Here is a 16,092-nt window from a genome sequence, read left to right as displayed (position 1 = left end):
GTAGTGTGTTTTCTCATGCCTTGCATGATGTATTTCTACCATGAGGTTTGCTCTTGGGGTATTTGTTATACATTATCCAAGTCCTTTCATTGAAAGACAAAAAAAGAACTAGGGTATCCTTTATATTATAGAAGTCCTTTCATTGGGAAAAAACGAACTGAGGTTTGGTACTTATCTTGCAGTACTGATTTTAGACTCTACACAGCTATTAAGGAACCACCCCCTCTAAGGTGGAGCCCTTTGACTTTACATTTTCAACCCCAAATCACCCAAGACAAACTACTGACTTATCTGCTTTTGAACTGAGAATCTGCATAATTGATGCTTATTCCCTTTCCGGCAAATTCCTACTCTGTTGCTTTTGTGAATGGCATGATCTCCAACATCTACCTTTGGAGCATCATGTTTTGCCCATAGTAGACAAACCTTTGGAGATGAGCTCACTTAGAATACATAGAAGACCCAGCATTGTTGGTTCTGCCACCTGATGTACTCAATTAATTTTTCATCACCAAGCTTAGTTTAGCTCTCCCATTGTGGATGCTAAACGAAGAGAGAGAGAGAGTGTGCAGTATAGGACGAGTCGAAGAAGAAGTCACGTCAACTTAGATTGATAGATAAGGTTCCTAAACACAAGTACAAAGTACTTGTATCTAGGCCAAGGACTAAGTGTCCTAGGTGTCACATAGGACTAAGTGTCCTATGTGGCATAGAAGGCACTAACACAATAAGTGCCTACACTTATGCCTACAAGGCACATACCATGGCCTATATGGCATCACTAGAACCACCAAAAGATGGCCTACAAACCCCCCTCCATGGGATGGGCTGAAGTACTCTGGAAACGTCTCAGAATACTTGGTAGTTTCTGGTCATGGTGGCACATGTTCATCTAAAAGGATATAGCCACCTATGAATGTACAAGGAATGGCAGATCATGTAACAAAGGGAACCAAGTGTAAAGCCTGTCGGAAGACTTCGAACTTGGGATGAGGAAGTGCCTTTGTAAACATATCTGCGATGTTGTCCTCTGTGGGAAGATAGGACAACTCTATGTCGCCTGCTGACAACCGCTCCCAAACATAATGATAGTGAACTTCAATATGCTTGGTACGCGCATGAAACACTGGGTTACGCGCAATGGCCAAAGCACTCTGGCTGTCAGTGTAGACAATAGTGGAGGATGTCTGGCAAATACCAATATCTGTAAGTAACTGTCGAAGCCAAACACACTCTACTGTAGCGGTGAAGGCTGCCCTGTACTCACGTGGCAGCTGTCGGTTGCTTCTTGCTGAGCCAAGAAATACATGAATTGCCAAGCAAAAAACAATTGCCAGTATGTGACACTCTGGTGTCAGAACATCCTGCCTAGTCACTATCCGTGTAAGCATGCATGGTAAGTGAACCCTGATCACCATAGAAGAGGGCTAAATCATGAGTGCCTCTGAGATATCTGAAGACTCTCTTCACTGCCTGCCAATGCTGTGAACTGGGCATGTGCATGAATCTGCTAAGCTCAGATACTGCATACTGCAAGTCAGGTCTGGTGTGACATAAATAAATAAGGCATCCAACAGCCTGCTGATAAAGAGTGATATCACATGGTGGGCTCCCATCATGAGCTGAGAATTTGAAGCCAGGGTCCACTGGAGCAGAGATTGGCTTGCAATCCTCAAACTGAAAACGATCAAGAAGCTGTCCAATATACTTGGACTGAGACATCATGATACCCCCCTCAACATGAGCAAACTGAATGCCCAAATAATAATGGAGCTGTCCCATGTCTGACATGTCAAAAATCTGCTGCAAATCAGCCTTGAAAGCTGCAATTTGCTGAGTATCTGGGCCCGTGATAAGCATATCATCCACATATAAAATCAGCACTAAAAAATCAGATCCACTCCCACGGAAATAAAGAGTGGGTTCTGTGGGACTATTCTGAAAACCAAGGGATAGTAAGTGTGCATGAATTTTGGCATACCATGCCCTGGGTGCCTGCTTCAAACCATAAAGGTCTTTTTTAAGCCGGCATACCTTATTTTCAGAATTAACAACCTCAAAACCAGGAGGTTGTTCCACCGGGTCTTGGAGACTTTGGCTCTATGGAGGAGTTCCCATCAGGTATTTACAGTGGGACCCCGGAGAGTGGGAGTGGATTGACGCGGGGCATCGAGAGAAGACCATCCCCTTCTTTCGTTACACGGTCAGTAATGCCAGGAGATTTCAGCTCGGTAGTAGAGGCTGGAGACCCTCCAGAGTTCCTCATTGGGAGACTTTTGGTATTACTGCGGATCAGCAGAGGTACTTCTGGAGGAGGCTCTGGAAATCCCACAGGAATAGAAAGATCACTATCTTCTTTTGGCTTTCTATTCATGGAGGGATTGTAGTGAACCTTTGGAGGTCCAGATTCGGAGCCGATCCTACTTGCCCTCGTTGCCTTTTTGCTTCGGAGTCTATTCAGCATTGCTTATGGGATTGCAGACAGGCGAGATTGATTTGGATGGGGATAGCCAGGATCTTCAGTCACTTTGCCCATTCCCCACTCTTTATGACTTGGGGCTCGGTGGCTTGGCTTTCTCTTACAGGACCTCAGGTTTTCTATGAGGGACTTGACTCCTCCCGGGCCATTTCGGTTCGACGTCATCGGGTTGAGCTCTGCTCGTTGGATGTGGTTCCACACCGTCCTTTTACAGCTGTACATGCCTCTGTGGATACTTCTTGGGAGATTATAGCGAGCATAGCAGCCTGGCATATCTGGAGATCCAGATGCACAGAGGCTATGGAGGGTACTCAGGTTCATCCCTCGCACACATTGGCTAGTATGTGGACAGACATCGTACACACTCTGATGGCCGTATGGACAGGTATGCAGGGGGACTCCCGTGCAGCCTCAGCTAGGAGGGCTTCTTTCTTCAGGGAATGGAAGGATTCTCCTTTCTTCTCTGAATCTACTACAGGGTTGAGATGGCACTTTCAGCCTCAGCCTTGGTTTCTTTCCACCTCACTCTGAGGGGGTTCTTTATTATCCTCATGATTTCATGATGTATTCCGCTTTGAGCTTGCTCTCGCGGGTTTTTGTTCTTACTTAATAGAAGTCTTTTTCATGAAAAAAAAAAACCAGGAGGTTGTGTGATATAGACTTCTTCCTGCAGATCCCCATGAAGAAAGGCAGTATTGATGTCAAGTTGGTGCACTTGCCAATGATGATGGGCTGCAATGGCAATGACACATCGAATGGTAGTAATCCTGGTGTGTTAGCAAACGTCTCCTCAAAGTCAATGCCTTGTTGTTGGGCATACCCTTTTGCAACAAGACGAGCTTTGTATCGATCTATGCTGCCATCAGATTTCCTTTTTAATTTGTAGACCCATCGCGTTCCAATGGCATGCTTGCCAGGTGGGAGATCTACTAATTCCCAGGTGTCATTTTTGGCAATAGATTGTAACTCAGCTTTCATTGCATCCATCCACTCTTTGCTGTCAAAAGCATCTTATGGCACAAAGGCTCTTCATTGCAAGCTGTAGCAAGGAGTGCAAACTCAAGAAAGTGACCATGCTGTCTATTCCCCGATCTTGTCCGGGCAGCAAAAGGCTGATCTTGTTTGCTGTCCCTCAATGTATCAAGAAGCCATCTGGGAACTTGCCTTTGCTGTCTATTAACAGCTCTTTCTTCAATGACTGCATCATGAGTAATGGGACCATTTTGTGCCGGAAGAGAAACCTGCAAATCAGCATGAGGTTGAGGCTGATTATTGCTTTGTGGAGGGCCTGCAGAAGGCGCATGTTGCCGCTCAAAATCCTCTTCTGATGATGGTAGAGGTAACCAAGATTCAAAGGCATCAAACATGTCAATATCTGGCTTTGCTTTGCAGTCCACAAGAGGAGAAGCTGAATGTTCAGCAAAGATCACATCTCTACTGACAATAATCTTCCCAGTATTTGGTTGATATAACCGATACCCTCTGCTCTCCTGGCTGTAACCAATGAATATGCATTTGATTGCCTTGTCATCAAGCTTATGTCTCAGCTGAGATGGTACATGAACATATGCAAGAGACCCAAAAACTTTCATGTGTGAAAGTGAAGGCTTCCTGCCTTTCCATTCTTCATAAGGTGTAATAGTCTTTAATGCCCGTGTAGGTGATCTATTCGGCACATAGTTGGCACACATTACTGCATCAAGCCAAAATTTATTGGGCAAAGACTTGGCCTTAAGCATGCATCTGGCCATCTCCATTGTGGACCTGTTTTTCCTTTCAGAAACAGGATTCTGCTGAGGAGTGTAAGGAGTAGTGCATGAGTGAAAAATGCCCCGTGAGGATAGAAATGCATCAAACTCCTTTGACATATACTCACCCCCCCTATCTGTGTTGAGGGTGACAAGCTTGCATCCTGATTCATTCTCAACCATATTCAGCCATCTCTGAAAGCATAAGAAAACTTCAGATTTGGCCTTTAAAGGATATACCCAGCAATACCTTGTGAAATCATCAATGAGAGTCATGAAATACTTGTATCCTCCAATGGCATTTGTCCTCATTGGGCCACAGACATCGCTGTGTACTAGCTGCAATTTCCTTTGTGAGAGTTTTGGACAATTCTTTTGAAAAGGAAATCGATGCATCTTACCTAAAAGACAACCCTCACACACATGTTTAGAAACTGTGTGAGTGTGAGGTACATCATTTGCCATCTGCTGTGAATGTAGCTTTGCAAGAGCTCTATAATTGAGATGGCCCATTCTCTCATGCCAAAGATGAGTTTCAGCAAGCTGTGAATCTGAAATAGCTAATGCTTCAGTAGAAAGTGCAGCTGAATGATGATCAAGGTGATAAAGCCCTTTTTGCAAGGTGCCAGTGAGAACTATGGCATTGTCATCACGAAGATCATATACTAGGCATCTGTAGCCATCAAAAATTACTCTGAAACCTGAAGTAGCAATTGCTGAAATTGAAATCAAGTTGACTTCAATTCCAGGCACAAAAAGAACATTTGTCAAAGTGACAGGATGGCTGGAAATGGATGTGAACTACACATCTCCAACTCCTTTTACAGCATATGAAGCATTATTGGCACATGTAACAGTCCCCCCACGAGGTGCATCAGCTAAAGAGTGAAACAACTGTCTGCAAGATGTGACATGCTTGGAAGCACCACTATCAAAGTACCAGGACTGAGCATCATTAGCAGTAAAAAGTGCATCAGCTTTGGAGGGATCAAATGAGCAATGTACAGCCCATGCCCAATCATCCTAAAGAGCATGTGCATGTGAAGCATCTGCTGGCTCATGGGATTCAATGGCATGTGAGGCATTAACTGTCAATCCTACTTTCTTTTTCTCCGAAGCAATGCGCTTCCTGCAGTCTGAAATGTCATGTCCAGGCTTGCGACAATAGTTGCATCTTTTCTTCTTTCCTTTATCTGCTGTATTTTTAGATGCATGGGAGGAATTACAGCTGCTATGTGTAGAGGAATTGCAGCTGCTATGCGCAGATTTTGGCTTGTTCATAGACTTGGAAACCTTGCCTCTTTCTGTTTGCTGTGAAGCAAATGCATGATTAGGAATAATGGCTTGTCTGTTAGCTCTACTTTGCTCTTCCTGCAAAAGCAAAGTAACAAGCTGATCAAAAGAATAGTGGTCTGGATTACCCATGGCCACTAATCGAAGGGTTGTAGCAAACCCTTGATATGTATCTGGTAGTCCATTCAATGTAGTACTGACAAGCTGTGGATTTGACACCACCTCATCAATGTTGGCAAGCTGTTCCATGAGGTCCTTGACCTTTGTCAAATATGCATCCATTGACTCACCTTCATTCATACTCACTTCCTGTAATTGCCTTCTCAAATATGCAACAAGAGCTTCATTGCGAATCTGATATAGAGAAGCCAATTTATCCCAAGCATCCTTTGCTGTCCTACAAGAACGGATGTGTGGAATAATGATTCTCTTGCATGATAAAGCAATGCATGAATGTGCATTTGCATCTCTTGCATCCCATCTAGACTGTTCTTGAGTTGGAAGAGCAGCTGCAGGAGTGCTAGAGGAAGAGGCATCAGGAGAAGTACCACCTGCAGAAGGTGCAGCAGTAGAAACAACCACTGAAGGATTGGCTGGCCTCAGATCAGCCCCAGAAACAATATTCCACAAATGCTTTGCAACAAGAATATGTTTCATGAGATAAGACCACATCGAATAGTTGGTGCCATCCAACTTATCATCTTACTGAAGGTACGACGGAGCAAATAGCGATGAAGGGCCTCGAACCAGATCTGGGAGTGTGTCGACCAGCAGGGCAGAAAACTCTCCAATGAGCAATGGAGTACTCGGGGCTGAGGAGAGCTGGAAGGCTAGAGCAATACCTGCTCTGATACCACTGTGGAGGCTAAACGAAGAGAGAGAGAGAGTGTGCAGTACACGACGAGTCGAAGAAGAAGTCACGTCAACTTAGATTGATAGATAATGTTCCTAAACAAGTACAAAGTACTTGTATCTAGGCCTAGGACTAAGTGTCCTAGGTGTGACATAGGACTAAGTGTCCTATGTGGCATAGAAGGCACTAACACAATAAGTGCCTACACTTATGCCTACAAGGCACATACAATGGCCTATAGGGCATCACTAGAACCACCAAAAGATGGCCTACACCCATGATGTATACAATAGGTCCTGAAACAAGCTCTTTGAGGCTTGCTCATCCCTATGTTTTAAGTTTCCTGAGAAATAAATATTCACTTTTTCTGAGGGAAAAATGTGCATTCTTCGCGGCATGTACATCCATTTGACTTAAATTTAATCCTGGAAAGATGATATGATACCTCCTGGGTGGTCATAGAATGGGCGTTGGCTGAAGTTTCCTTCTGAGGGTCAGTCTCAGTCCTGTCTTCACTGTCCCATTTTCCTGTTTGTACTGAGAACATTGAGAAATGGAACTCAGTCAGATGTCTTTCAAATAAGCATTCAATGCATTCTTTTCAGACTGCACACTCAGGCTCTTTGCATACAAAGTTGTGGTTCTTTAAATTCCACTTGCTTTTGTTGAAAGTTTTGTGGAACATGCAGGTTTGAAATCTTACAGACTTTGGAAGAAGTCTCTATCAAGCAGGACAATCGCTCAATCTCTTGATTTTTTGCAGAAAGTTCTTCCTGCAAAAAGCTGGTATATGTCATAGATTTCTTACTTGTGAATCTCAGATATTGAAGAGCATTTAATAATGAATTTCACATAGTTAAACCAGCCTCTACCTCTCTCTTTTATGTATGAAATTTATCGATACACTTTTGCGAGAATCAGTAGTGCTAACTGTCACTTGGGAATCTATGTAGACGTCATCGTCCAATTAAGAACCTTTTAGAAGAAAAAATGCTTTATAAGTGCAAAAAGGGAGCCTTCCATAACCTAAAATAAACATCTGAAATCATAAACTTTAAAAATGGCTGGTTAAAGTAAGTGAATCTAGCACCTTGGGCACTATAATATTTTCTGGGAATCCACACATTATGCTTTGGAACAACTTTTGCCTTCCGAGTCTCAATGAAATCAGCAAAAGGGAGGCCTGGGCTTCCACGTGACATGAGGTAGCCCAAAGAAAATATCAAAGCTTGCTACAGGCTGCACATGTCCAGGAATGGCTTGAGATTGAGAGAGAAGGCCTTGCTGTGAGGCTATAACATGAGCAGGAGAATAACTTATCCAGGAAAAAAGCACGACTAAAACGTGCTTTTCTTCTGAAATTTGTTCTCTTGGAATACTATACATGAGGATGGCATCATGTGTTTGCCCAGCCCTGAAATATGGATTAAGAATATGATGGAACTTTGTGATATGTGTCACTTGTGTACGCTTTGGCAATGAAACCTTTCGTACATGCATTTATGTTGCTTGCAACTTGGAGCCTGTCTCAAGAGAAGCATTGATTACAGCATTGGGTGCCACACGAGGTCCTTAGCAAATTCTGTTCATGCCTGTGGAACAATCTCCATCGAGGAAGATCTCCTACTTCTTTTGGTTATTGGCTGTGGAGACCTCCCTATTGATCCATGGCTCGTGCGAATGAGGAGAGATGATACATGTCACTGTTTTGCAGTAGCTGATCTGGAGACGTTGCACACTATCTGTGGTGTTGACCAACGTCCCAAAGGATTTGGCAATACTCCCTCAGAATTGTCGCAAGGATGTGGCAGGTTCGACAGGTAATCATATAGGGAATGGCAGCTTGGCTAACAAAAGGGTGGCATGCTTTTTCCATAGACATGATCTCCCAAACAACCAGGTGGATGGGGAGTGAGTCATGAGCCAAAGCTCCAAGATTTGATGCTGCCCTCTAGGCAGCATCTTAAGAGCGTTGGCACATTTGAGAGGGCAAGATGCAAGATTGAGGAGATCAAGGCAACCATCCCAAAGGGTTGACAAGAAGACTTAGAGGAGGAGATACAGATGTCATTAAGGCCCGCTACATAGGCACAACTCTCTACAACAAAGTCCCCCTCAAGGTGTGTTTCATAGCTTATCACTACAAATGGTGCAAAGATGGGTCTTTGGTGGCATGCCCTTGTCTTCTTCAGTACAGGCTTGGGAGGGGCCATTCATTTGAAGCCATCTATACTTCCGAGTGTGCCTCATAATCAACCAAGTTTTGGACTGCTCGCAATGGCAAAGGATCAAAGTAGCAGGACAACTAGAGAAGCACTTGGCCATTGACTCCAGACTACACAGGGAGAAGTACGCCCATTGGAGTCTCTAGCGTTAGGAGGGACCCCCCTTGAGAGAGCTATAGTGGGACCCAAGAGAGTGGTTTTGGGCAGCCCCTACAAGGATATCCGAGAGGACAGTGCAGATTTTTTTCATACACCACCCACATTGGCAAACGTCTACAGCTAGCTGCCTCCCATCGAACTAACTTGTGAGAGAGACACTGGCTGCACCAGCAGGTTGTTCTGCATGAGGTACTTACAAGGTTTTGGTCTCAATTGTGGACCAGCCTTCGACCAACCATCCAAAAGATGAAAATTGAATATTTATCACATACTTCGTGAAAATCATCCCCCTCTTACAGATTACTAATGAAAGGCAAGAGATAGAAGCAGGCAAGAGGTAGAAGCTCAGACCGTGACTAAAAACTATTAAGGGGAAACACATCAATCTTCTACCCTTTCTAGAAGAAAGATCATATAAAAGTCTAGTTGGTAGGAACCATGGAGGTCCCCCATAGGTCCATGGCTAAAGCAAATGAGGAGGGATGGTACATGCCACTATGTACGGCAGGGACCATAGACATCGCCCATTGCTTATGGAGCTACTTGGGCACAAAAAACTTGGCAATGCTCACTCAAGGTTACAGAGTCTTTCTATAAGCCAGGAATAGCCAGAGTTGGCTGTTTTGCTGGCCTCTACCCTACCAGGACTCCTTTGGAGCTGCTAGGACAGACTTGGCTCATTTTCTCTCTTGCCAGGTGTCCTTTGGAGCTAGCAGGTTAGAACTAATAAGCCAAATATGAAGAAAGGTCGCTATGGAATGTTGCACTGTGTAGAGAAGGGGGAAGGGGCAGATTTGGAGATGGGGAGAGAATAGCAGTAGGAAGTGAGGAGAAGAGAGGAGAAGGGGAAGGAGAGAGGAAGAGAGAGAAGGATGAGGGGATAGAGAGATAGAGAGGAGAGAGATTGTGTGAACATAGGCAGCAAGTAGCAAGAAGGAGGAGGGAGAGTAGATAGGATTAGATGTCACATCAAAAGGTACATAGTAGGGGGTGGATGGAGACTTACATAGTCCCTCCACATTTTCCACCTAAAGGGCCTCTAACTTGGCCTCTTTTTCCCCTTCATTACAGCCATCCCTTCCCATAGAATTTTGCCCTCAAAATTTCATATGCGGGCTGTTAAATAGGTGCAGCAAACAGCAAATAATAATCAGCCCGGTAGGAGATAGGGGTTGTCCTGGACAATGCTCTCTGACTGCCATGAGTTCTCATCCTCAGAGAGTCCCTGCCACTTGATAAGACACTCGGTCTAGACTTTGTTTCGTAGTACGTGATCCTTGAAACCCATGATGCGCTCCGGAACATAGAGTATGGGGCCCTCCTCATCCATAGGTGGTAGCTCAGGAAGGACTTGGATATGATGTCCGACATGTGGCTTCAGCAAGGACACATGGAAAACATTATGAATCCTGGAGGTCCTGGGTAGCTCCAACTCATACGCCACCTCGCCAACTTTGCGGATGATCCTGTAGGGACCGTGATACCTGTGAGCAAGCTTCGTGTTGGTGTTACCTTTCAGCGAGGCATAACGGTTCTTATGGAGGCATAAGTGCACATAATCCCCTTCTTCAAAAGACAGATACCTCCTGTGTTATCGGCATACTTCTTTTGCTTGGCTTGGGCATCTTGCATATTCTTTTTAGCCAATTGCAGAAGGGGGCATCCATACTCTCCAAGTCATTTCTTGCTTGCTTGCAACTAAAGATGGCAAACCCACTGTGCATCCATACATAGCCTCGAACGGGCTCATGCCAATAGAGATGTGCTTGGTACTGTTGTAACGAAATTCAGCAAGTGCCAAACACTTATCCCAAGACTTCTGTGTGTCATGACAGAAATGCCTCAAATACTCCTCCAGCCATTTGTTCACCCTTTCTGACTTTCCATCTATCTCAGGATGGTAAGCAGTGCTAGGTGTAAGAGAAGTACCCACTGCTGTACATAACTCCTACCAAAAGTGATGCATCTCTGTCGCTGACAATTTCCCGAGGGAAGCCATGATGCTTAAGAACATGCTCAATGAACTACCAAGCAACCTGTGATGCTGAACAATGGGTCTTAGTGGGTATGAAATGGGCCTGCTTTGTCATTCTGTCAACCACCACAAAAATGCTATCCCATCCCCGCTCTGTGGAAGGCAACCCTGTGATGAAATCCATAGCAATGTGAGTCCATTTGCCTTCTGGAATAGGTAATGGCTGCAAGAGACTCGCAGGTAACCGGCTGTCCACTTTATTCTGCTAGTAGGCCACACATTCACTGACAAATTTAACTACATCCCGCCACAAGCCATCCCAGATAAAGCTATGTTTGACCTTTTCATATGTCTTAGTAATACCCACATGTCCTGCCATAGGAGATGAGTGCAATTCCTGCAAGACCAGCAGTCGGTACTTCGAATCTGGCACCAAATAAATTATGTCCTTGCACCAGAACAACCCATTATGCAGCTTAAATTCAGCATGTCCCTGGCTCGATGGCTTCTGTAACTCCACAAATATGAAAGCTGCCTTAGAATCCTGCATGTATTCTTCCTGAATACCATGAATCCACTCCTGGTAGATGGTAGAAATGGCAGACAAACTGCAAACCCACATACGAGATAAGGCATCTGCGACCACGTTTTCTTTACCTTTCCTATACTCAATGTTGAAATCATAAGACTGAACCTTAGCCAGCCACCTCTTCTGCTTCATTGACAAGTTGGACTACGTAAGGAAATACATGAGTGTCCTATGATCTGTCTGAACCTTGATTTTGCTACAGTGCAGGTAGTGGTGCTTTTTTTCGAAAGCATAGAGGATAGCCAACATCTCTTGATCATACACATGATAATCCAGTTCCTTGCCATCCAATTTCCTGCTCTCAAAAGCAATTACCCTGTGTTCCTACCTTAGCACAACCCCTAAGCCTTTGCCACTGGCATCTGCCTCCACAATGAAAGTACGTGAAAAATCAGGGCATACCAACATAGGAGCATAAGTGAGGGCGAATTTCAGGTCTTCAAAGCTGCGTTGTGCATCTGTAGACCACATAAAAGCATCCTTCTTCAAAAGGTATGTCAGAGGGGCTGCCCTCTTGGCAAACTTGTGAATAAAGCGCCTATAGAAGGAAGCAAGACCTAGAAACCCCCTCAACTAAGTAGGGTTGCGTGCCTGCGGCCAATCATCAATGCATTTCACCTTTGCAGGATCCACTTGAATGCCATCCTTGCTCACAATGTGACCAAGATACTCAACCTCTTGTGCCATAAAAGTGCATTTGCTGGCTTTAGCATAAAGCTGATGCAACCTCAAAATTTCCAGCACTTGCTTGACATGTCTGATGTGCTCCTGCTTATCCTTGCTGTAAATGAGGATGTCGTCAAAAAATACCAGCACATATTTGAAAAGGAGAGGCTGCAAAATCGTGTTCATGAGTGACTGGAAGGTAGCTGGTGCATTAGTCAATCCAAAAGGCATCACCTTGAACTCATACAGTCCCCTCTCTGTGCGAAAGGATGTCTTGTTCTCATCCCCAGCTTTCATTCTAATCTGATGATAGCCAGACCTCAAATCAATCTTAGTGAAAAATTGAGCACCCTTGAGTTCATCCAATAGGTCATCCATCCTGGGGATTCGAAACCTGTTCTTGATGGTGACCATATTCAAGTCTTTGTAGTCAATGCACATATGATAAGAACCGTCCTCCTTCACCAGGAGCACAAGGGATGCAAAAAGAGAAGTGCTATGAGTAATGAAACTCTTCTGAAGTAAGTCTCTCATTCGAGTTGCCACTTCCTCCCGTTCTACCTTAGAGAGTCGGTATGGGGCCTTATTGATTGGTTTACTACCAGGTTCCAGGACTATGGCATGATCTACATCTCTTCTCGGAGGCAACTGTGATGGAAAATCAGCAAACACATCTGCAAACTCTGAGAGCAATCTCTGCATATCACAATCATCAACACGGGGAGTGCCACCCTCCTTAGTTACTGACACATTTAATGCATATATGGCGCTGCCCCTCTTGAGCTCTCTGGCCAACTGCCTTGCTGAAATGACCCGCAATTTAAAAGCTGCAATACCATGCAATGTAACTGATCCATCCCTGTGGACAAAGCTGAGTGTTAAGGCATTGAAATCCATGCTGATTTTGCCCAGTGATTGCAACCAATCACAGCCCAAGACAACATCTATTGGGCCCATGTCAAGTGCCAAGAGATCACCTGCAAATGTATAGTCATCAGAGAACTTAATCCTTGCATCTTGGCAACAAGATCTACTGTTCATATGCTCTCCATTGGCCACTTCTACTCTCAGCCCATGGTCTATCTCAATAGCAATCAGTCCCACCCTCTGTAAGGTCTTGCAGTTAACAAAACTATGGGTGCTACCGCTGTTCACCAACACATGCACAATACTTCCATTAATCATCCCTATTACTCTGATAGTATCAGAACTTTTGGCACCCATCAACGCATGCATGGAAATAGTATAAAGTGTTGGCTGGGCATCCCAATAAAGCTCATCCTCGTTCACAGGAGCATTACCACCTGCACCTTCACGTGTATAAAAAGGCATCGCATTGTGATGCTCCATAGAAAAGAGTGTGGGCCTACAGCCTCTCATGCCACCAATGGGCAGAATCTCATACGAATGCGAAGCATGAGTGTCATGTGCAGTAGCACCACCAGGATCAAAAGGAAAGTTAGTGCCCTTCGTGGCTCCAGTGTCAGGAGCCTCATCTGCATCATGTGTATTTGCCATCTCATCCTGAGACATATCCAAAGAACCTGGAGCATCAAACAATTCCTCGTCATCTGAGAGGTCAATGATCATGCTGAGTACCACTGTTGCGCATCTTGCACACATTCTTGTGCTCAGGAGTCCATTTCTCACCACATTTAAAACATAAGTTGGCCTTCTTTCTGCTGTCCATTATTGCCCATGTATGCTGTTTAATCTCAGCAAGCCTGCTCATTTCCAGCAGTAGGCTTGCCTCTAGGCTTGGCATCAGGATACCTGTAAGGCCTGGCATACGGCATCTTACTACCCGAGACAGTAGGAAAGTGAGGAAATGGTGCTGCTGCAGATTTCTTGTGAGTCCACTCAGCAAACTTAGGCTTCGACTCAACGTCATACCCCGTAGCATGCGAGCTGCCCATGGCATTTTTGTGCTTGCCAGCATATTTAGGCTCAAATACTTCTGCAAGCTCAGCTGCCCACTCAATTGTTTGAGGGTTATGTGCCTTCACATCTGCAGCGAGAGAAGAACTTAACCTGTCCATTATTGCCCATGTATGCTGTTTAATCTCAGCCTGCTCATTCCAGCAGTAGGCTTGCCTCTAGGCTTGGCATCAGGATACCTGTAAGGCCTGGCATACGGCATCTTACTACCCGAGACAGTAGGAAAGTGAGGAAATGGTGCTGCTGCAGATTTCTTGTGAGTCCACTCAGCAAACTTAGGCTTCGACTCAACGTCATACCCCGTAGCATGCGAGCTGCCCATGGCATTTCTGTGCTTGCCAGCATATTTAGGCTCAAATACTTCTGCAAGCTCAGCTGCCCACTCAATTGTTTGAGGGTTATGTGCCTTCACATCTGCAGCGAGAGAAGAACTTAACCCATGGATGAAACGCAGCAGCTTTCCCTTTTCAGATACCTCTTGCACAAACAAGGAAAGCCTCCAAAAGCGCTGCAAGTACTCTTGGACCGTACCGGTCTGTGACAAGGCATAAAATTCAGCCAAGTATTGATCCAATACAAGTGGAGATACAAACGTAGTGACCATCAATTCTTTGAAACCCCTCCAAGTGGTTGGTCTCTGAGGCGAATCCCTCATGTATCGCCACCATGTGTGGGCATAGTCCTGCATATGCATACCTGCAAAAACGATGCGCTTCTCCTCATACTTGGGGTAGAAGCGGAAATAATCTTCTAGCTTCGTGAGCCACTCCTCCAACATTGGGAGACATTGGGAGTGCGAGTGTCCCCTTTAAACTTATGCACTGTGAGTTTGTCCTTAATATCCTTGGCTGCATAATTCTTGTGTGTGTAACCTCCAAAAGTGCAGGCATCATCACGCTTGAAGTTCACATAATTGGAGAAGGGCATCTTAAGTTTGATGGCCACATAATCTGCCAACATGTCATCAAAAGTGGCTTGCTGCCCACCACCAATTCCGTGCTGCGTAGAAGCTACTGCCATCTAAAGCACTGGCTGTGTCTAGCTATATGTGCTCGCTGGCGGAGCAATAGGTGCATGAACCCCAATCTGGGTCTCTCTACCAAATGCATCTCTCCGAAATGATGGCATACCAAAGGGCTGACAAGAGGACTAACCTCTCTCCCAGGGGTGTGGGCTGCCATATAAACCCAAGCCAACTCCAGGCATACTCGCTGGTGCGGTGAAAGGAGCACTAGCCGGATGCACACCAACGGGTCAGCCCAAAAGAGATGGCTCGGCCTGCATAGATGCACAAAGATGAGAGCCAAAAGATGGCCTGACATCTTGCAAGAAGGTGCTCTGTGGCATAGAAAATGCATCATCTATGTCCAAATAATCCCCAAGCTGGGGTACATGCAATGGTCCAGAAGACTGATGCTCATAGGCACGACGGGCATCTGCCATAAAACCCCTACATGGAGCAGACAAAACATCCTGACTGTCTAAATGGTCCCCGTGCTGGGATGCGGGCTGCTTACCCTTATCCTGCATAACAATGGCAAATGTGATCTGCTGACCAATATGCTGTCCCATCTGGACAAGAGCCGTATCCTGCATAGCCATGGCTGTGGTAAGTTGTTGGCTATTAGCTCGGAAGAAGGGTCGTCGAAGAAGCCTCGAAATGGAGCCAAAATGGCTCCAAATGGGCAGTGAAAGGCCCCTAAAAAGAGGCTGAAAAGTTTTTTTTTTTTTTTTTTTTTTTGGGGGGGGGGGGGGGGGAACCTAAGTCACCTAGGGCAATTAGTATAGTTCTAGCCTAAGACCTTTAGGACTGTTAGGACACTGTCTTAGACCAACCTAACCCAACCTTTAACCTTAGTTAGTACTAACCTAACTTAGAGCCAAACTAACTAAACCTAACTGACTAAATCCCACAAGGTCTCAGGCTGGTCTAGAAACGAGGCCAAAATCGTGAGATGACCTCCTTGGGAACATCCTGCTCTACCCAGTGTCTCTCCCTTGACGGGGTCCAGGTTGCAGCCTCAAGCTGAATCCGTCGACCGATGCACAACATCTAAGAGAAGAAAGGCGCCGCCTCCACTCTGTCCGACTCTCCTACCTGAGCTGGCCAAAACCACTCCCCTAGGTCCCACTGCAAATCACGAACAGGTCGGCCCTCTCAGAGCCA

At 45.2% G+C, this 16,092-nt stretch overlaps 1 protein-coding gene across 1 annotated transcript in view; it reads right to left on the bottom strand.

Annotated features, from left to right (window-relative positions):
* LOC147899600 (uncharacterized) overlaps positions 1 to 16,092 on the bottom strand; it is a 220,419-nt gene that overhangs the window by 131,524 nt on the left and 72,803 nt on the right. The window contains exons 5-6 of the mRNA XM_087377757.1: positions 7,077 to 7,146; positions 6,819 to 6,910 (exon numbers count right to left, since the gene is read on the bottom strand). Of these exons, the coding sequence (XP_087233883.1) occupies positions 6,819 to 6,910; positions 7,077 to 7,146 (162 nt within the window). The remainder of the gene's footprint in view (positions 1 to 6,818; positions 6,911 to 7,076; positions 7,147 to 16,092) is intronic.

The sequence above is a fragment of the Dipteris shenzhenensis genome, chromosome 8 (assembly GCF_047967505.1).
Source record: "Dipteris shenzhenensis isolate YYH24624 ecotype China chromosome 8, Dip_SZ_1.0, whole genome shotgun sequence".
In the NCBI taxonomy this organism is placed as follows: Eukaryota; Viridiplantae; Streptophyta; class Polypodiopsida; order Gleicheniales; family Dipteridaceae; genus Dipteris; species Dipteris shenzhenensis.
This window is presented reverse-complemented; position numbering and strand designations above follow the sequence as displayed.